Below are 22,730 nucleotides of genomic sequence, written 5' to 3'. Positions count from 1 at the left end.
AATTAAAAATCGTCCTGTTTGGAAAGAGGGCAGGAACCCGAAGGGAAAGGAAAAGTTCATACATATTTTGGTACAGTTTTGTGGCATACCTTTCTCTGAACTTTTCTGCAATCTCCATGGTGAGTCATGTCATACCATAAGAGTGTCCAGAAGGCCGATGGGACAGGACTAGGTGAAGGACTTGCATACTGCCTTTAAGGTCAAGAGAGGTTATGCTGTAACTGAAAAGAAGTGTTCTCACTTTGATTTCAAATGAGCCTTCCAAACAGAAAAATGCACAACCAATTAGCACCCTGATGCAGGTGTTTTTCCACACTCAAACAGCAAGAGTGCAGAATTATGCTATGATTCTGGGGTCGCCCTAAAGGCAGGCTATAGTTGGGCTAAAATTCGTGGACAAATACAAAGCCAGATGATCAAGATGTCACTTAAAGCCCAGGGACATCTCTGGTTGATTTCCAAAGATGAATTCCTTTGTCTTTTCATACAGCTTTTCTGGATCTGGCAGGTTATCCCATAAAATATACAAAGAAATCCTTTGTAAATATCAAACCATTTTGACAATGTGAGTGTCTTCTTACATATTCCTTAATGTAAGTATAACAACCATTCCTTTGTGGTAGAAGGACTCTAGATTTAGGAAATTGAGGAGGAACTACATATGTTGTTATGTGATATTGCTATATGGTTACCCACTGGCTAGTCATAACAAAGGACCCCCCCAACTACTGTGCCAAAACAGAGTTATAGAGAAAGCCTTTTACACCATAATAACAATGCCCCAACCCTTCTGCCAAGACCTGGCTAAAACAAGGGATGGCTGAACAAGCGTCAGGCTCAAGAATCCACAGGCAACTTGGAGCCAGCTTTCCCAATATGTCCTTACAAAAGACACTCTGGATTCCTGCGGTTTGGCCATTGTCTTCAAACCATGTTGTCATACTGGGATGAGCTAAGAATTCCAAAGAGATATCAAGCTGCAGTGCTAGGGATTTCTTTCCTCTCAGGTTGCCTATCATTTTGGAATCTTTTTGCCCTATTGTGGTTTTGAACCTATGATTCAACACTGGACAGTTCTGTACCTTGCCACACCTTGTCTGACAGTGAGGGATACACTTGACCTTCATGGGTCTTGACACCCAGGCCCTGGGTTTGTGCCAGTGGCTTCAAAAGCCTGTGGGATTCTTTGGTGTGTCGCAGCAGAACTATCTGCCTGGAGAAAGGAGCATGGGCACTCTCATGCAGATTAGAAGAGATCATCTTTATTTTTAAAGCAGCACCCAAGCATGTCACTACATGTGACCTGGGAAAGAAGGGCTAGCATGTGCATACACTTCAAGGTGGTTAATGGACCAAGGAATGGGGCAGAAGGGGACACAGGGCCAGCCTTCAACATCGAAAGTTAAAGTAAATGGTCCCTGTCATTCAGACTGTAAAAGGATATGATGTCCCTATACAGCGTGGCGATTCCCCCTGTGCTGAGTGGAGGTGGGGAGGCACCCTAGTGCGGTGCTTTGGAATCCTTGGGAATAAAACCACATCAAGGAGGGAAGCCGGAAGCTGCTAGGTGAGGTCTGACCTTCAGAATGGAGGCAACTCAGCGCTCCTAGGAGGTACACTGGGCAGGATGAGTCGCAGAAGCTGGACCGTGAAACCCAAGACTCGAGGGGACAGCCATTGAAGGCTGGATACCCGTAACAACAAAAATCTCAAGTTGTGCTTTTCTTCTTTTTAAATATAATGGGGAGGAAAAAAAATGGAAGCACCATCAATTGTGAGGACTCCAACAAAATCTCAAGAGTTAAACACTTTGGAATGTTAACAGATCATGAAGCTAACTCTCTAAAAAGAGTGTGGCTAGGCAGCTTAGTGAATTAATTGCTTATGAATTAAAAATAAATTATTATAAAATAGATTTCTGTACATTTTACATACATATAATCTCTCTCTCAATATATAAGCCACATGGTTAAATGACACCGCCCGGGTCCGTTCCATCCCAGCCAAAGTCATGCCCGGTCATCTGGTAGAACTTCAAGTTGAAGGGCCGGTAGAACTCGCGCAGCCTCTGCACCACCTCCGGGGCGATCTCGGGGTGGGTCCTGCCCTTGGTCTTGCCCAGGCAGTGGGGTTTGCTGCTGCCCTCGGCCTTCTTCAGGCAGGGGAAGCCCTTGGTCTTGTTGAAGTACAAGTGCTTGTCCGTGATGATGCGCTTGAGGCCCAGGAAGTCCTGCACGCGGCCCAGCTCGCAGGCCGGGTCGCTGATGAGCCGCTCGCCGCTCACGAAGAGCATCTGGCCGATGGGGAAGTGGCGCAGCCAGTGCTCCAGGTGCTTGGCGTAGATGCCGATCTGGATGGCGCTCCACGACGTGTCGATGAGGCCCGTGCTCCTGTTTTTGAACGTCAAGCTCTCGAAGGTGGGGATGTCGGGCCGCTTGGAGAGCGTCTGCGTGTAGTACGAGATGGCCCGGGTCACCGGGTCGCGCACCACCACGATGAGCTTGGTGTCCTTGGACATGGCCGAGATGCGCGCGGGCGCCTCCCGCGTGACAAAGTAGCTGGGCATCTTCTCCATGGTGATCTGCCCGTCCAGGGTCCTGGGCATCAGGTCCCTGTGGAAAGCAAACAGAGCAATCTAGGGTCAGAAAGTGGCGCACACCTCTTGAGCCCCACCTCTCAAGATCAACGCTTCCAATCCTGGCCATCTCTTATTAAAGGGGGTGATGGCAGAGACATAAAAATGCAAACTGCAAGCAACATTTAGAGCTAAAGGTCCATCAATGCCCCGTGGGAAGTTTGGAAGCCACATACTATCTGCCTGAAATGGGAAGACATTCTCATGCAAGGTATGTTTTACTCTAAGATCCCTCTAAGGGTGTCACCTGTTCCTTATTTTTCAGGGTACCCAGGTTTCAGATTGCCCCCAAAGAGTTGATGTCAAAACAAACAAAAAAAAAAGTCTTTGGCCTCTGGATGTGCCTTTCCTAAAAAGTAGCACTTGCGTCTCAGAAATTTCCTTACCCTTGAGTTCCCAACAAAACACTTTCACCAAGCCCAGGCAAATGTTCCATTGGTTTTTATTTAGAAAGCAAAGGTCCCTGGATCAGGCCTGGTTGTACCCCTGGCCTGGGGACAAATACCTTTGCTTCAAAAAACAGCAAAGCAAAAACAGCAACAAAAAATCAAGTGAAATCAGGAAAGTATAAGCTGATACAAATACCTATGAGAAAATCCCCTAGGCACAATTCTAGAAACTTCCAAAAAACACTTTAAGAAAAAGAAAAGAAAGAAACTTGGAAGAGATCTATCACAGCAAACTCAAGCAGGAAACAATACTGATACAACCTGTAAAGGAACAGTTCAGAGATATAGGCCATGGGATTTGGCCCATAAAGCAGTTTTGTGGCATGGAGTCACAATTACACTGATTGCACAAATCACTGGTGTCAGGCCCTGGTTATAAGACAGCAAGTCAGAAGATACATGAATATAGCTGATCTTATAAAATAATGGTTTGCAACATTTTTGTTGTTACAGAAATGCTGTTATGTGACAATGCAATGGTTTCTGTGAACCATGGATAGACTCAAGTCCTGAATGTAGAATTTAGGAGTCTGTGGACGCTGCTATTCTTTTTGTAGAATATTTTCAAGTAAATCTGGAAGAAGACGCTCAAAGTGAGCAAGGATATGGTGGGAGAATTGGAGAAAGGAAGCAGGAAACCCTGGGATGGGGAGAAGAATGACACATATCCTATGTCATAAGTTTCTGCTACACCTCAGAAGGTGGGATACATATGTGTGCATATGCCAGCGTGTGTCTATTAAAAGACAGATTCTTACCCACAGGAGAATAGAGAGAAAGAAAGAACAACACTGGGTGAGATGTTCTCCTCTGACAATAGACATCCAGATGTGTGCCTTCAAAAGCTCCATGAAGGTGGGGGCTGTATGCACACCTGGTCCCCTCCTCTGTTATTTCCCTACCATCTAACATGGTTCTTAGAATGACAGCAGGTGTCTACCAAATATATGCTGAAAAAATGTACAGTTAAGTGATCTGGCGTATTGGAAAGTCCCATCTGGAAATATAAATGATTAAGAGTACGTCAGGGCTGGGGTTGTGGCTCAGTGGTAGAGCGCCTGCATCACATAAAAACAAATAAATAACAACAAATAAATAAAGGTTAAATTCTTAAAAAGAAAAAAAAGAGTACATCCTTATAAATGGGCTGGGGTTTGAATCCCTCCACCACTTATTAGCTGTGTGATCAGGAGACAAGTTACTTAATCTCTCTAAGCACTGGTATCCTATTATGCAAAACAGGAATAATTCTGTCTACCTCATCCAGTTGTAAAGAAAAGTGAGTGAGGATTGCCAAGCTGGAGTGGTTTAGCTTTACAGTTAAAGAATGTGGGCTTGGAAGTCAGGTTCAAATCTTGGCTCTGCCACTTAAAGCTGTGTAACCTTGAATGATTAAACTTTTCTGGGCCTCTTTTCCTCACTGGTGAAGATGGAGATAACAACACCTATTGCATGAGAGTTTAATAAAATTTAAATAATAATATGCTTAAAATATATCTGACATACATTACCATGTCTGGTATCTGCTTGGTAAATAACAGATGCCAGTACTGTTATTATCATTAAGTTGCTCAATACCCTGTTTATGGATGTGGTAGAGCCAAAATTAAACATCAATGTGTGTGTGCCAATGTGTCCCATATAAAAAATAAGTGTACCAAAAAAATTAAGTGCAATAATTAACTGGGTATTAAATATTGGTCACAAGCTGGGCACAGTGGTGCACACCTGCAATCCCAGTGACTCAGGATGGCTGAGGCAGGAGGATTGTGAGTTCAAAGCCAGCCTCAGCAACTTAGCAAGGAGCAAAGTAACTCAGCGAGACCCTATCTCTAAATAAAATATTAAAAATGAATGGAGATGTGGCTCAGTGTTAAGAGCCCCTGGGTTCAATCCCTGGTACTAAATAAATAAATAAATAAATAAATAAAAATTAAAAAATATTTTTTTTTTGGTCAAACTAAAATCACCTTTTAGCTATGGGACAGAAACTTCTGATTGATTCACACATCTGGACCCTGGAGTGGAAAAAGAAAAAAGAACCCACCGAATTTCCACATCATTTTTACCAAATATTTATTTCTTGGTAGAACATTCTAAACTTCTAGCTTTAAGCCATCCTAACCCACTGAGACTATAGTTTGAGCACATTTTATAAAAATAATGATATAAACAGTTTATCACATGAGCCAGAAAGGGCACTTCCCTGGAGAGGGTGAGTCCCTTCTTCCAGAACACTGCTAAGAGAAAGTTCAGAAGAAGAGCACTTTGTCTTTAAGGGAGACTGTCGCCGCAGCTCTGTGGCCATGTCTGGTGGATATTAAAGCTGGATTGACCCACTTTGCCTATTAGCCACTTAGATTAATGAAGCAGTGTCATCAGGCTAATGTGATCAAGGATTAAAGAGTCTCTTCTCTCAACTTCTTTTGCATGTGTCTATAAAGCAGGTCAATCCAGATAAAGGCCAGGTTTCTTCCCTATGCTAAGCTGTCTTCAATTGGAGGGTCTATGAGAGGTTAATTTTCAGAATTAAAGTGTTATCCCCTTGCTTTGAAAGAAATCCAACCCCCCAAATTCCTCAGGGTGATTGTAGAAGGGCAGATCTGTCTGACCTTATGGATTCTGCAGTCTGGACTCCAGTTGTGGTGCTTGGTACCACCATTTACTGAGGCCTGTGATCCTTAGATGGGTCACTTATCCGGTTCATACCACAGTTTTCTCATCTAGACAATGAGACCAAGGATGGCTTCCCTCTTCTAGGGTTTTGGAGAGAACTAGAGAAGTTAACCTCGGTACCCAGCCTGGTAGATTGACAGTGCTAGGAAACTGTGGTCAACGTATCCCGCTAACAGCAGGCAAGGCTGTAAGGAAGCAAGAACTGCCCAGAGGGGACCAGTCCCTCATTGGTTCTGCCCCCACAGAGGAGCCAACAGGGAGGTTTGTTTCCCCAGAGAAGCCAGACACAGGAATACTAGAACCTGTTCTCAGCCTGCCTTGACTCCACGATCATCTCTGAACCTCTCTGCCTGCATTGCCTTAACATTTCTACAGAAGGATCTGGTGTAACCAAACAAAATGGCACAACTTTTGTGAACAAGAGACCAGTATAGGACTAGTAAAAAGGAAATAGGAGATTAGCCCATGAACAAGACTCCCCGAACTGTGGGCAGAACTACTGGGCTAACTTGCCTGCTGGACCCCAGACTATTCGGGAGTATCACCTCTAGAGGACCCCTCCCTCCACAGTGGTCTGGAATGTGTCTACATGTGTCAGAAAATACTCAGGCAGCTTCAGGACATGGGGGCTCTGGGGCTGCTCTCCCCTCAGTGTGCCTGGAGACCGACAAGCAGCAGTTGAGAAATAAGATACACAACTGGTTTCTCCATCACCAAATGACTCCTGTGCCCTCTCCACAGGCTTTCAAGGGCTCATCTGTAGTGGGCATTGGGATCAGATGGAGCCCAACATCTCCCCAGCACATACCTAGGGATCCTTCTGTTAAAGAAAAAAATAATTACTTGATGGCACTACTTATTCAGGTCCATCATGATAAGAATAAAAACCACAGCAACAGAGCCCAGCAATGGGGTCCTACAATGGAGCCTGGTTGTGCAGGGAGAGAAATGGGGCTCAATTTCAAATGCAGCATGGGCACTGGGTAGGAATGCAGGATCAAGGAGTGGGGTTGGGGATCAGTATACTGCAAATAACTAGGGGGAAACATCCAGGGTAAGGAGACAGGCCAGGGTAATCAGACACCACCTGGGGGACAGTGGAGGATAAAGAGTCAATCAGATAATGAGGGTGATCAGATGGGGTGAGCGGGGGAGAGCGTTTTCGATAAAGGAATTTAGCAGGGTTCTTTGCTAAAACTGGATTTTACAAGATAATGCACAGATGGGCCTAGAAGAAGGTTCAGTAGACTGATGAAAGTTTGGTCAAGGAGAGAATCTATGTCACACCAAGTCAGGAACACGGCATGACCTGAGAAGCCCCTGGCACAGAACCTTCAAGAAGTTATAAGCAGTTACCTATTTTCCGCTTGAACTGCTCTTCTCTCCCCATCCCCCACCCCACAGCCACCAGCAAACCCCAGAGCAAAGTCCTTTCCATTGCTTTTTGAGCCCACTGTCTCCTCTTCCCCTTCTCTGGTCATACTTCCTTGTCCTCGTGCTTAGTGACCTCACCAAGTTCAACGGTGGCTCAGAGGGGAAAGGATGAGGATGTGGCTGACAAAGGAGATGTGGTGAAGGATGTGGCGAAGGCTCCCAGGCAAGCCTGCTTCTGCCCATCCCACAACCCCAGCAGCTGCTCCAGCCCCAGGCTGGACTGTGGGAAGAGCACACCATGAAGGTTAATTGAGCTACTCATTTTTAAAAAGCCAGTTTCTCAAATGAATAGTCACAGCTAATAATTATAGAGTACTCTGGAGCTTGCAAAGAGACTTTCACATGCATTATCTGATTTAATCCTTTGCCAAAAAAACCTTTGAGGTATGTACTAATCCCCAATTGGCTAATGAGGGAACTAAGGCTAGAGCATAGTTAGTGGGTGACTGTTTTGGAGCCTACAAGTCAAAGAGCTGGGATTTAGAGTCAGCTCTCCAATGCAGCTCCATCCATCCATCAGGACAGTCTCCCTCTCAGCCCTCTTTATTTTCTTCCCAGTATGACCAAGAGCACGTAGACCTACACACCTATTCTTTCTTTAAATAGACACCAGTATCTTTTTTTTTTCTCTGATTCATAGATTAGGATCTTAATAGTAGCTATTTCAGTGCTAACCAGATCACTGCTGATCTCAATTGTTCAAATATGAATCATATTTTAAAACAATAAACCTCTTGGTTTCACATAGTCCCACTGTTAACTGCCTTTTATGGGGCCCGGATAATTACCTCTTTGCCACAGAGGGGTAAGAAGGGATGCCTCTTTGCAAGGACAGAAACCTGTCACATACCACTGGCTCATGGGGAACAACAGCATCTCCAGTCCAAGACTAAGGAGGACACATTGCTCACAGACCATGAGAAGAGTCCCCTAGGACAGCCTAGGAGACACTATGCAGATGCATGCCCACCACTGAATGCAGGGAGGCAGAAAGCAGAAAAGATGCCCTTCTTCCATTAAACCTAAAGGGTGAGGCAGACCATCAAGGCCTAGAAAAAATAAGCACAGTGAACTTCCAGGAAAAACCTATGGCAGGATCCTCAGCCAGGTGAGTCTGGAGGAAGCCCTTCAGGCTTTCAACTGGTTTGATGATGCTTATAAGAAAGCCATGTGCACAGTCTAGGACAGAAGGTCTCAACTCTGGTTGTGTATTTAAACCACCTAAGGTGCTTTCAACAAGTAGAGGCCTGGGCCCCACCCCAGGCACAATGAATCAGGCCCTCAGTGAGTGGGGCCCAACACCAGAGTCTTTTATGATTCTAATGTGCAGCCAGAACTAGAAACCATTAGTCTGCGGGGCCGGGAATCTGCTGGTTGGCCATTTATTCCACTGATATTTGTACCCATGTCAGTGGAGACACTGTGTGGGTCACAGAGGGCATTATGGAGGCCAAACTGTGAACACAACTAAAACTTGGTTAGTTAATACAGGAATTATTTTTTGAGTCAAAGGCCCAGAACTAAAGCTGGAGAAGGATCACACTCTCATCTAATAGTAGTTCACAAAGAAATGAGAGCATAAGCCCTATGGTCTACAAACGGCAGACACAAGAACACACAATCAGGTTTAACACAAAGAGAATAAAAGGATATTTCTTGCCCAAAACACACATACAGATGCACAAGCACACAAGCTTACCTCAGTTGGTTATCAAGCACAATCAGGGTACCAGAAAAACAAAATGATTGGGTGCACAGGGATGCACATCTATAATCTCAGAGATTTGGGAGGCTGAGGCAGGAGGATCATACATTCAAGGCCAGCATGGGCAACTTAGCAAGCGTCTAGAGATAAAATAAAAAGGGTGGGGATGTAGCTCCATGGCAAAGTGTCCCTGAGTTTAAGCCCTAGTCCTGCCAAAAAGAAAAAAAAAAGACAAAGGAACTAGAAGCAGGATATAAGCCCATGTCTACTCACTCGACAAAGAAATCCTAATAGTTGCATCTTACCCTTTCATCACCAAAAGTTAGACCACATCATCCGAAGCAGAACAAAAAAAAACAGGTGAAGAGTAATGCTAGTATTAGATCATCTCATTTATGCCTTTGTCAAAGCTTGTGGATTAAAATTAAATTAAATTCTCTTAAAAAAAAATTCCAGGGGCTGGGGTTGTAGTTCAGTGGCAGAGTGCTTGCCTAGCCATGCAAGGCACTGGGTTCGATCCTCAGCACCACATAAGAATAAATGAAAGAAAGATATTGTGTCCATTTACAACTTAAAACAATTTTTTAAAAAAATCCCTTAAGGACTGGGGCGGGGGGTGTAACTCAGTGGTACAGTGCTTGCCTGCCTAGTTCATATAAGGCTCTGAGTTCAATCCCCAACACCCAGAAAGGGGAAGAAAAAGAAAAAATATATATCATGATTGGGTTGGGGTGTGGCTCAGTGGTAGAGAGCTTGCCTAGCACATGTGAGGCACTGGGTTCCATCCTCAGCACCACATATAAACAAATAAATAAATAAAGTTATGTCCATCTACAACTAAAAAATATTTTTAAAAAATTATGAAACTAAGATTTAATGTAAAAAAAATGGTTATAATCTTGAGGCAGGGAGGGTAAGGAGACTGGTCTAATCATATTTGAGGATTAAAATTCCAGCCTCCAGTTTGAGAGAAACTGGTCTGGGCCCTCTCTCTCAGGACTGGAGAAATCAGCCCAGAAGCTAGGTCTGTTTTCCTGGGAATGCTTGTCTAAGGCTTGCAGAAACACAGAGTTTACCAGGTCTTGGTGGGGCTCCTCCATGCTGCAGCTAAAAGCAGTTTATTAAAAACAAACCTTAAGCCTTAAGGAAGAGGGGAATAAGAATGAATCAGAGAAGTTCTAAAGAGTCCTCTGATTCTGATATTTTCTAGTTCCAAATGCTGCCCTGATTTTCTTTCTTTGCTTCTTCCTTTCCTTGGATGACACCCCCACTCCTAGAGTCCAGCAATTGAACTTATTGTTTGAACTGGTCAATTACACAACAATAAAAGGGGAGATTATTGAAATGGGCGTAACCCAACTCACTACAGTCAAACAGATGCCCAGACATTTACGCAAAACAGATGATGTAAGTTAATGAACTTCAGGGGGAAGAAGATGCACACCTACATTGAAATGGGGTTGGCCCAGTCTTCCAATCCAAGTGAGAGGAATTGGGAAAGGAAAGGGGACTGTTCAGCCCCCTCCTTTTGGCTCTTCCATTGGGAGATATGATCCTATATGATTCCTAGTTTTTCTAGTGTTTCGAACCTGAAGAGGGGCTGTATTTTATTGAATGCTTTTTCAGCATCTATTGAGATAACAGATAATTCTTGGAAACCCATATGTAGCAAATGAAATTTAAAAAATTAGGAGAAAAATTTCCCTACTTAGTTGCAGAAACATCCCATAATTTTGGAATTGCAACAAAGGTTCCCCCCGCTTCTTTTTAAAACTTAACATTTTAACTTACATATAGTAAAAGTTATTCTTGGTGTCTAAGAATTTTGACAAATGCACATAATTATGTGACAATCACTGCAATATACAACAGTTCAACCAGACCCTAAAATCCCCTTGTGCTTCCCCTTCTAACAAAAATCTAACTAATAAAGGGCTGAGGCTATCGAAATCCTTGTTTTGATACTATTCTGGGGAAAATATTATTGAAATGAGAAAATGGTCAACAGGGACTTAAAATTTTTGATATAACAGATATATTTACTGTTGATTTTTTTAAGAGATTATTTTTTGTGAGGATCTCAGCTTCTTATTGGCATGTCCCCTTGACCACGGTTCCAAATTTCTCGGCCTCAGCTTTTTCATCTGTAAAGTTAGCCTTGCTTGGAGGCTGAAGTGGTTCTACCCATTCAGATAAACTGTTCTGATAAGAATGCCAAGGGCTCAAGCCAAGAAATGATGATATCCCATCAACTTTAGTTTTTCCAAGAAGTCCACACCCAGCCACTGTCAATTCATAAAACCAAAACATAACTAAGAGAAAATCTCATAAATAGAATTGAGGTTCTAGGAAAGTTGTGTTCCAAGCCCCTTCCTACGAAAAAACCTGGTTCCTAGTATCTGCAGTCCTAAGTTAATCTAGTAAATGAGGGTGCTGCCTTTAAAAAGGTAAAACAAATAGTATCATTTCTGAGTGCCTGATAAACCCACATCAGCAGCCAAATTCAAAAACACTGGGGGTGGGGAGGGGGGTAAATAGGTGGAACAGAAAATTAAGGGCTGTGAACTTTTCCTTAGAATACTATAATGATGGACATCTGTCATCACACCTTTGTCCAAACCTAAGGATATACAATACCAACAGTGAACCTGAATGTAAACTGCAGATTCTGGGTCATGATAATGTGCCATGTACATTCACAGGTTGTCACAAACATCCCACTGGGGGTGGGGTGGGGTGTTGATGATGGAGAGGTTCTGCCTGGGGTGGGGCTGGAGAGATATATAGATCCCTATACCTTCTGCTCAGTTTTGCCATGAACCTAAAATTGCTTTTAAAAGTAAATTCAATTAACAACAAGAAGAAAAGAAAACACTGACTTCTGGCAAAGTTTCTCTCCCTGACCAAATTCTAATCAGGCCCTTGAATTTTCCAACTAGGTTGCCAGAGACCTTGTGCTGAATTTAAGCTGCCTAGGCCCCTCACCTTCTCCAAGGCAAGAGGTCTCAGCTACTGCTCTGTCTGTTCCCTGGTGAAAGAAATGGACCCGGTAAGGGAAACTAAAGACCCAGAAACTGATGCAACAGAAGCTGGGGGCTTTATATCAAGCTTAGCATTCTCTGGACCAGTGACCTCCATCTCCCTATCACAGAGAGGCCCATGAAACCCACTCACTTGGTCAACTTGAAAGAACAGAGAAGGCTGCTGTATGGTTGAGATCAATTTGGGGTAAGAGGAAGGGAGGGGACACTGCTTCCCAGAAGCAAGCTTGAAAGCTGTCAGACAAGTCTTAGAGGTGAAAGCCGCTGTCAGGTTTAGGGGAAGGGCCTTTAGTTCTCTAGGCCAAAGTGCTAAAACAGGGCTAAAACCAAGGAGAAGAGAAAGAGTAGGATCCTAGGTCATTACAGTCCTAATCACAGGATCTTCTATATCAATACGCATGTGCTAACATTTATTGTGATCTCTGAAGATCAATCTACCAACCAACACTAAAAGTATTCACCACCCCAAACTCCCAGATACCTTTCCGCCTCATGACAATACACATCACAGGGGACCTCAGAAGTCAGAAGGAGGAAATTAAGTCTATTTAAGTCTCCCCTTTTTCTTTTCTTCTCCTACAGAAAGATAAGACACCCAGCCAGGGATGAGAAAAGGAGATTTTCGTGGAAACTTAATACAGTTGTGGGGACAATGACAGCAGAGAGGTGTAACCTGAACTGTAAGCCTTAACTCAGGGAGGTTTCTTCTTTAAAGCAGCTTTTCTTCCCAGGGGGCTCAGTTTGGTTGGGGAGGAAGATGCTATCAATCCAGCCTCTCTTTATCTCAGGCCCTGCTTCCTTTCCTTGGAAGCCTCAAAGTCCACCAGCTCCAGCTCCAAGCTTCCCCCACCCCTTCAAAGGGCCACATCTCCATAAATAATTATCTCCATTTGGGAGAGATGTTTGCATATCAAAGCATTCCTTTGGGAGGGTTTAAAATAATTTCAACTGAAACTGTAAATAGTGGTTCTCAATTTTCAGTTCTCAAGCTGCCTGGATCCTGGGAGCTTCCCCGGAAGTGATGTCAAGATTCCTACAAAAGTTTATGGGCCAGTTTTTGCTATCACCCCACCCCACCCCACCCCGCCTTTTTTTTTAAGGTAATTGGTTGGAAAGAGAAACACAACAAAGGATGGACTCCCCAAGCCCTCCTCCTCTTCCAAATCGGCTCTCCTTTGTTCACCCCCAGCTCCCAACCCCCACTGCAAGGATTTGGCCTCCATTGTCCTCCATTTCAATACTGCTCAGAAAATGAAAAGCCTTTGTATGCCATGAAGGGGGTGGGGCGCAAAAGAGCATCTCGGGGGGGGGGGGGGGGGCCTGGGTCAGCTTGAGACCCCTTTCATTTGGGCAGAATCCGCGGTTATAAGGCCCTGCTTCACAAAGCCCCCCCCCCCAGTTCCTGTTCCGGGAAGGGGTTGGGGCGGGCTGGGTGGACAGGGGGGGTGGGTTTCAATTAAAAGCTAATAGCCTTTTGTGTAGGAGCCCTCTCGGGTATTGCTGGTGTTTATTGGGCCTCACTGTGGGCCGGGAGGGACAAGTCCTGTGAAATCTGAGGGATCTGCGTCCTATTTCCTGGAAAAAAAAAAAAAGAAGAAGAACAAGAAACTTAAAAAAAAAATCATTGCAAAGAAAGAAAAAAAAATGTTCTGGGAAGCAGACTTTCTAGAAAGTAATATCAGCCTTGCCAATGGTGTGGGGGCAGGGGGCAGAAGTGAGTGCACAGAGAGAAGGCAGGTGGGAAGGTACCTGGTCCCAGGCACCGCACACACCTGTCTCTGATGAGTTTGGGTCTGAAATGGGCTCCTCTTGCTCCTGTTTTTCACATGCCCCTGGATGTACCCTCTCCCGGCTCCAGCTTCATCCCCAGACAGAGCTGCCTGCTCTTGGGAATGGGGAGTAGATGTTTGTAAACAGGCCCTCACCCCAGAGCTTTAGAGACACGCCATCTCAGTCCACCTGCATGTAGAACTGGACCAGGGGACTGAGCCATGGGGGACTGAAACCTCTGGGTTCCTTCCTGTCCTGCTGCAGGTAGACCAGAAGCTGAGACCTTGGACAAGGCACTCCAAGCTTTGGGCTCAGTTCCTCTACATATAAAAATTAATGGATTGAGGCCCTGCACTGTGGCACAGGCCTGTAATCCCAATGATTCAGGAGGCTGAGGCAGAAGGATTGCCAAGTTCCAGGATAGCCTCAGTAATTTAGCAAGGCTCTAAGCAACTTAGTGATACTTTGCCAGAAAATAAAAAAAATAAAAAGCACTGGGGATGTAGCTTAATGGAAAAGCACCTCTGGGTTCAATCTCTAGCATCCCTCCCCCCCCCAAAAAAAAGCTAAGGGATTGATTTTAAAAGGCCTAAAATTTGTGAGGTGATCATTAGAGTCAGCATCTCCCTACCCTACCCTCATTCCACCTCCTCCTATGCAAACAGTAAGTAAATTGGCACAAGTTGGCAGGGAGTAATTAGAACATCCACACATACTTAGTACAAAATGTACTTCAGGGGCATAGGCATAGATCTCCAAGAGGTGCAATTCAAGTGGAGGTCAATGTCAAGTGTACCCCCAAATGAGGCACCTACTTGCTAAAAGCAGCCTGGTCAGTAATAAAAAGAAAGAAAGAAAGAAAGAAAGAAAGAAAGAAAGAAAGAAAGAAAGAAAGAAAGAAGAAAGAAAAGGGCTGTGAGGCTCTCAGCAGGTTGTCTAATGTCTCTGTGCCATTTTTCCTCATCTGTAAAATGGAAACATTTTACATTGCTACTTCCTATCCATGCCCTGTTTTTGTTGTTGTTGTTGTTGTTGTTTGTTTGTTTTTTAGGATTTAATGCAGTTTGTAGGTTAATGAGCTCAAAAAACCAGCAAAACTCTGCCTAAAGGTAAGGTGCAATGAATCTCACTAACATCCCCTCTTGATTTCTCCCTTATCACATGGCCCTAGGTGAAGGAAATGCTGGTAAAGAAAAAGAGAAACCAAATGGGTTTGTAAATTCAAAGGCTCCTATAAAAACACATATTTGAAAGAGTTCTCATTTCCCCGCAAGTCTTCCTTTGTGCTATGAAGAATCTCATTTTGTGTCTCCCCTGCCTGCCCCTCCTATTTAGTCCCCCCAAGAATTTTGGAAACTAAAGAAAACTGAACTTCCCTTCTTAGTTTGGCATTACTGAAGACGATTCAAGCCAAAGAAAAATAAGAAATGACACTGCACTTAAAACACATGTGATCTGGGACTGGGGCTGGGGCTGGGGCTGGGGATCAGCGGTAGAGGGCTGGGCTGTGAGGCCCTGGGTTCAATCCTCTGCACCACATAAAAATAAATAAATAAATGTCCAATTACAACCAAATATATATATATATATATATATATATATATATATATATATATATGTGTGTGTGTGTGTGTGTGTGTGTGTGTGTGTGTAAAACACATACACATACACAATCTACTTTTCTTTTAACATGGTGGAGATGTGGTTGGCTGAAACAACCTCAATTTCACATCTGAGGATCCTTGCAGGAGACTCACAGGACAAATACCCTCAGTTACCCTCTCTACCTCCTGGGGGCAGGGCAGGGGGGTGTGGAATCCCAGTTAGCACTGGACTTAAGGCCAAGATAATGGCTTCATTCACTGTCTGCTTCCCTTCTGCTCAACAAACAGAACCCCATTTTATGGTTATCAATTGAAAACAGTATAAGGTAAATTAGGTCAATAAAAAAAACCTTAAGACTGTAAGCTTGAGTTAAACTAAAATGAAGGGAAATGAATACAAATAAACTCTCCTTATCACAGGCTTTCAATAGCTCAAGAACATTTTAGAGAAGAAGTACTTTCTAACCAGAGAGAACAATCAAGAGGGTGTAAAACTTGGAGACACTGCTGATAGAACACTGCTGTTTCTTATCTTGCATTCTTCATTAGTACTTACTTCTTGCCAGTTGGTGGGTCCCTGCTTGAAGCTGGTTAAGAGTGACCTCAGGAATGTTAAGTGGCATGGCGATGACACCCTAACTGGATACCCATCAATGAAATTCTGCCATTTTTGAAAGTCTCAGCTTGCAAAGTTTGGAAGCTTCCCAGAGTCAACCTTCAGTGGGAGAAAATGTCCTGCACTCTCGAATTCTTATCTTTCCATTGTCATGGTTAACCATTTATTCCAAAAGCTCCATAAATTTTCAATGGATTACTACAGACAGGCCAACTTGCCTGTTTATTTCATATCCAAAGATACAATGGAGAGGAAGTGTTGGAGGCAGAATATTTTCACAAATATTCTGTATGATTCGAATGGGTCTCCTCATTATTTGTGACATTCTTTTTGGTAGGTGATGTTGCCTGACTGGTGAGTCTTCAAATACAATTTCTAGCAACATTTCTGTGTCTTAGACACAGATTTAAACCTAATGCTCCTTGTGGGTGCTGGAGGAATCAGTTCAGGAGCATGAACAAACCATACTCAGTGAGATAGCAATTGAGCCACTTAGCCTGGACTGAAGAATATTTATTTATCTGAGAAATGTTGGGAAATAAGGTTATAAAGACTTCATCCACCCTGTCCATCCCTCCACCCACTGACCCACACATCTTTCCCACAAATCTAGAGACCATCACAGTATCTTGATGTTGAAAAGGACCTTCAAACTCTCACCAGGTACATGGCCTTTCTCCAATAGAATTCTAAGTTCTCCATGGCTTCATTTTCATCTGTCCCTCTCATCCCTGCCTCATCCTAGTTGGGGGCAGGCACCTGCTATTTTTCCAATGGGTTATGCTGTTTCTTGTCACCCATGGATAATATTATTTCTAATGAATTTCTCTGAAGTCCTTGTCCCCTTCTTATAACCAGCACCCTCCCAACATCCTCCCTGAAAACACACACACACATACACACACACACACACACACACACACACACACACACACACACCCTACCTGTATCATCTATCTATCCCCTGTTTTCAAGGAGTCTGATGACTGGACTGTGCCTTAATTGCACCGTGGGCAAAAATAAATGACTGCTCAAGGAATGAATAAACACATGCAGGCAGAATCTACATTTGACCTGAGAGGTGACAGGAAGCCACATAAAACATAAGAGGTGAGCAGCGTGAAAATGTTGGCTTGGGATGGGGGTGGGGGGCAGTGCTTAACAGCAGCATGTCTTAAATAGATTTGGGCTTTTAGCTGATTATAAATTCCATGAGCCTGCTGAAGACTGATAGAAGAAAATAGAAATTTGGAATAATAAAATAAAATAGATTAATGGGTGTCTGTGGTGGAAAGAAAAGCTGTACATTGTTAAGAGCATGACCTTCAGGTTGTCTGACTCCTGCCCTTTATTACCTTTGAGATATTTTGCAAAGCTATAAGTTATAGATAATAATGTAGCAATGTAATATAACTCTTTTCCCTTTTGGGGGGTGCTGGGGATTGAACCCAGGACTTAGAATGTGCTTGGGTAGTCAAGGAATCTACATCTGAGCTATACCCGAGGGTATATATAAGTCATAACCATAAATTTATGAATAAATTTTTTCTGGCCCAGGTTCTATAGACTTCCCTTTCCATTTCTCATTCCTTGAAAAAGTCCCTTTCTCATTTAGTTGCAAATATATGTCAACATTCCTTATTCCAAGTAAACTTATAAATTCCTTGGACTTTTTCTTTGAACCACTGGTAACATTTGCCTGGTTCCTTCATTAAGTAATAAGTGAAATAAAATTCTTAACACCATCACTGAATATGTGGATAAGAATCATAATTTCAACTTTTTTTTTTTTAGAAAAATTGTCTCTTAAAAAAAACAAACACTAAATTAACTGTGTGCTTCTTGTAGGGTCTCTTTCTGTGCCAGTATCCATTCTCCCATCTTAATATCAAGAACAGACACACTACTGAGCAGGTGCCATGGCACACACTTGTAATTCCAGGTACTCAGAAGGCTCAGGCAGTAGGATCACAAGTTTGAAGCCAGTCTCTGCAATTTAGTGAAAACCTTAGCAAGACCTTGTCTCAAAATAAAAAGTAAAAAGGGCTAGGGATGTAGCTCAGTAGCAAAGCACCCTTGGATTCAATCCCTAGTTTAAAAAAAAAGAAAAGAAAAAGAAAAGTCACACTTGATTTGAGCAAACACCTCATTATTATGATTCCTCTCATGGAGGTCTACCTTTGTAAAGACTTCTAGGAAGCTGTAGATGGTAGCACCATTCTTTGAGCTACTTTCCTGTCTCCATTTTATATCCCTACTACTGAATTTCTTCTTTTATTCTCATACTTTATGTGGTTGTTGTCCTTTATTTAAAAAAAAAACACACACACACCTTGAGTACTTTTCCAGTAAGGTAGATAAAAATAAGTGAAATTATGTAGCTCTAAATGCGGGGTGGGGGTAACAAAGAAAAGGATAGCTCATTAAAAAAAATTTCTTTGAAAGAAGAAAATAAAAACTAGTAACAGCTAGATAATGGGGAAATCAGTGGGGGCAAGTAGCACCCTGCCTTTTTAAGTAAGCAACATGTGCTAATGGGGTCATAGACAGCACATCTCCTATTGGCGAGGCTAATGCAGGGTGTGACACCCAGGTATTCCGAATTCATCCACGTAAGTAGCAGCTTTCCAAGAAGTTTTTGGCATGGGGGGACATTGGCAGAATTTATATGTCCTCTCAAGATATGCTATAAACGATGGAAGATTTGGGTTCTTGAGTTCATTTATTGACATAGATAGAAAATGAGGGAAAGGTAGGATCACCCCAGATTGTGGGCTAGAATACATTCCCTGGAAGGCCAGCTCTGTGCAGATGGATCAGTTTGGCTTGGGGGTGAGTTAGTCTCTGGAGGTCAGCCAGAGCCAGGGCTCTGAGATCAATGGCTGCCTCTCTCTGAAATGCTCAGTGGTGTTCTCTATTCGCTGACAAAGCCAAATAAAGACCTTTAAGCTGCTACTTTCCCAGATAAATCCACTTCCACATCCCTGGGCTGGGAGCACAGGGCACTAAGCCCATAAGCAAACACTACCTAAAGGAGCCAATAAGAGATGTGCTCTCTATGGCCCCATTAGCACGCATTGGAAACTAATCAAGCTCAAACCTCTCCAAGAGCGATGTTTTCCTGAGTTTGCTAGATGTACACACAGTCACTTGTCACTTGGAGGCAGTCAGGACTACACCTTCACAGACTGAAGCCTGGAGTCAACTATGCGAAGACGCTCTGACCCTGGTCCACACCTTTGTGCATCCATGTAAAACCTCCAGGAAGCTGGAATTCGAAGAGCTTTTCCTAGGCTAGTCCTTTCTGTGAAGATAGATGGTTCATCCCATTGTTCAGAAATGGGGCTTGTTAAGTAATCGCAACAGAAATGTTCTCCTTGCTGGCTGCAAAAAGGGTATGCAAATCCCAAAGATCAGTGACCTTTGGAGAAGAACCTTTAGCTCTTTGGAGCTAAAGAGAATCTGAGAAAAGAAATGGATCCTTTGCAGCAAAATTTATGTATGCAGCATATACGTGGAGCTCAGTTCTCAATGTTAGGTATTGACAGACCCCAGGCCCACCCATGAGCCCAGGTTAAGATCTCCTGATGCAGTCTATCAGTTAGTCACTGGCTACTGGCCACTCACTGGTCAGCTATGCCACTGGTCAAAAGCCTCCTTGACATGGTGTGTGCCAGGGGTCAATAAATGGGTCGGGTGGACATGGATTCTTCTGGGTTATCTAGAGTGTATTCATGTGGGCTCCCTAAGATTTGCTCACCATCCAAATGCTTTGCCTGAACCACCTATATTTGGCTCTGCCTTTATATTTTATTAAAAATCGAAATGATGACCTGGTGCAAAAATGTGTCCACATGGTTTTATAAAGTCACAGACACTTGAAGTTCAATGTCCCAATATTTGAAGTTCATGCCACGTGAAAATATGTCTGTCTTTGATAAAGAATAAATAGGCTTCCGTTTTTATTAGAAGATGGTTCCCGGGCTCCTGTTCTGTCTGGGCCATGACTATATTGCCTCTAAGACCTGTTGAGCACTTTATCTGTGACAAGGGGCCAGATGGGGGGCTTCTCACGGGGTACTCTCCTCTGTTTTACAGGTGGGGATAATGAGTCTGAGAGCAACTAGGCTGAGTGGCCCCAACTCAAATGGCAAAGCAGGAAACCAGACTCCACAATGTTACGCTTTAAATTTCATGTTTATTAAAAATCTATACAGTTCTATAAGATCAAAATGTTCAAGGAGACTCATCATCCCACCTCCGACCCACCCATGATCAACCCCCTCCTTTCTAAAAAGCTTTCCTTCTTCCTTGTCTGACAATCAGAAATGAAATGGTTTGGTTTTAAATTAATGTTTTTTTAATTAATTATGTGGGGCCATAAACTATAGTGAAATAAGCAGCATTTTGTAGATATATATAATACTGTAATATCTATATCTAAAACATAAAGTGATACACACACACACACACACACACACACACATATTTCATTCATTTATATATTTATTTTTAGTACACTTAACCCAGGGGTGATCTACCATGGAGCTACACTGCAGTCCTTTTTAATTTTTATTTTGAGACCTTCTTAAGGAGGTACAGTGATCAGCCTTCCCCAGACATAGCCCTCACTCCTCTGGCCCAATTCCTACTCTGTAGTACGGGGTTCGGCTTTTGGATTCTTCAAGTTGTGTCAGTGTTCTACAGAAGGAAAACCATCTTTGTCCCCAATCCTGGTCACAGTCTTGCAACCCAGAATTGCTCAATGCAGCTCACCCAGAAGGTTCTGCTGGTCATACAGATGCAGCTGGAATAAAGGCAAGAACTGGAATTTCACAATGGGCTTTCCAGGTATCCGGCAGATAAGTCGGCCTGGCCTTATCCACTCTGCTCTCCTCCTTCCCTTTAAATAAACCAGGGTGTAAGGAAAAGAGCCCATTCTAAATGCTCTCAGAGGCCAGGAGTCACAGCTCAATCCATCTTTAGAAAAGGGAGGCGCAGGACGCTGTGCCAGGCTGACCAAGCCTCTCAAACCATGGAACAAACAGGCTAATAAATTAGCCTGCTAAACCACTGAGCCGAGGAGCAAGAATCAATCCAATAGGCTGTCTTCTCTTCTAACTCATTAACTATCTGAGATTACCATCATATGGGGAGTGGCCTCTCAGCTGGAAATTAAATTAGCCTAGCTATAAACCAGGAATGTGGAGTGGAAAGTCTCTGATGAGCCAGCCATTCTGGGAAAAAACTCTGCCCCCAAAAGCTCTCCCAACTCCATCCCCTGAGCCCTCCCTCCTTTGCAGTCTCTCTTCTGAACAACCAACAATGTCAGGGGTTACATTTTCTTACTTTAGTGGTCAGATAAAGAGCTCAGTAAACTGAAGTTATTCCTGTTAAAATCAAGAGGTGGCTTCTTAAGGAGGTGCAGTGATCAGAAATCTGGCATTGATAAAAATATACATAGAATAAGAAATGTTCATGTTTTAGAAAAAGAGTTGCGTGATATAGAGAGAGAATAAGAAGGAGAGGCGAGGGAAGAATAAATGTGCCTCCATCCCCTTCCACCCTGTGCATGCAGATGCAGAGCCACAAGCCTGGTAAGAAGGGCAGCAGACACTAATTGCACATTCAGAACAGGTGTGTGCCTGCAAAGCCACCTAGTAATTACCAGCTTGGGCATTTTGGCTCTAGCAAGCAGAGCCCTCTTTAGCGCCTCAGAGAACTGAGCGTCCATGGGAGCTGTTTCTTGTTGTAGGTCCAAAGCACCAGAGAAGTGGAATTTCTAATTACCGGCTTTCTCTTAATGAAAGGCTACATCCAGACAAGCAAACAGCAATGGGCTATGAGGACCTGGATCCTACAACCCATGCAAACAAGGATCTCCAGTGTTGGCTTTTTATTCTAAGTGGCATCTTTTCGGATTACCAGCAAAAGCAATTCCCACTGAATATGATTCAACAGCATCTTTTAATTTCCATTTCCAAGTGAAAATATTGGAAGGACAAAGAAAGTGCAGGATAACTTATACTCTTTACTCTTTGAAATCATGATGTTAATTAAGGCTTCCTTACAATAGACCTCAGTCACCTTCCTGCTCCCTTAGCCCCACACATTTTCACTTCTCTCTGGGGTCCTTCCCTACATCTACCACACTTTTCTCATGGAAATCTTCTTGTTTTTTCACTTGCATTAAGACCTTCTGCTGAGGGAGAGCTTCCTCACTTGATCTGCTCATGAACTCCTATTCATCCATTAAAACCACGCTCTGGAGTCACCTCCCAATTTAGGTCCTCCGCCACCTCGACATATTTAATCATACCTTCCTCTAATGCAACACATGACACCTGTCAATAGACTTCCCTAGGTGAAGAAAAGCCAAAGGACTTTATAATTGAGAGACAAACAAGCACTAAATCCAAATCAGAATGTAACTGATAAGCAGCAGCTAGAAAATTATTTATGAAGGTCACATGTTAATGGTGAGTTGCGTGAGGTCAATGTAAGCTCCTAACCCAGTTATCTTGAAGCATGCGATCACAGGAATCCACTCTACAGCCGGACCCCACTGCTGTCTGCTAGGAGCCCCCCATATACACACAACACATACACCCTGTGTTTCTGGGACCCACCATCCACCTGCCACATCGGGAAGCTGATGAAGTTCATGATCAACTACAAAGATCATGCTGGGGACATGTTCTTGCCCACACCATCCAAAAAAGACACCATCTGGGTAAGATGAGGTGACTTTGCTCAAAGTCCTCAAAAACGAATGAAAGCTTAAGTCTCGAGGAAGCTGG

At 43.4% G+C, this 22,730-nt stretch overlaps 1 protein-coding gene across 1 annotated transcript in view; it reads right to left on the bottom strand.

The window, feature by feature from the left end:
• Positions 1–1,969: 1,969 nt before the first annotated feature.
• The window catches only part of LOC143389265 (heparan sulfate glucosamine 3-O-sulfotransferase 3B1-like), a 35,967-nt gene continuing 15,206 nt past the window's right edge, over positions 1,970–22,730 (bottom strand). Inside the window, exon 2 of the mRNA XM_076842432.2 lies at positions 1,970–2,612. Coding sequence (XP_076698547.2) covers positions 1,970–2,612 — 643 coding nt within the window. The remainder of the gene's footprint in view (positions 2,613–22,730) is intronic.

This window comes from Callospermophilus lateralis, unplaced genomic scaffold (genome assembly GCF_048772815.1).
Source record: "Callospermophilus lateralis isolate mCalLat2 unplaced genomic scaffold, mCalLat2.hap1 Scaffold_386, whole genome shotgun sequence".
Classification (NCBI taxonomy): Eukaryota; Metazoa; Chordata; class Mammalia; order Rodentia; family Sciuridae; genus Callospermophilus; species Callospermophilus lateralis.
Note: the sequence above shows the minus strand (reverse complement) of the source record. Positions and strands in the feature narration are given on the sequence as shown.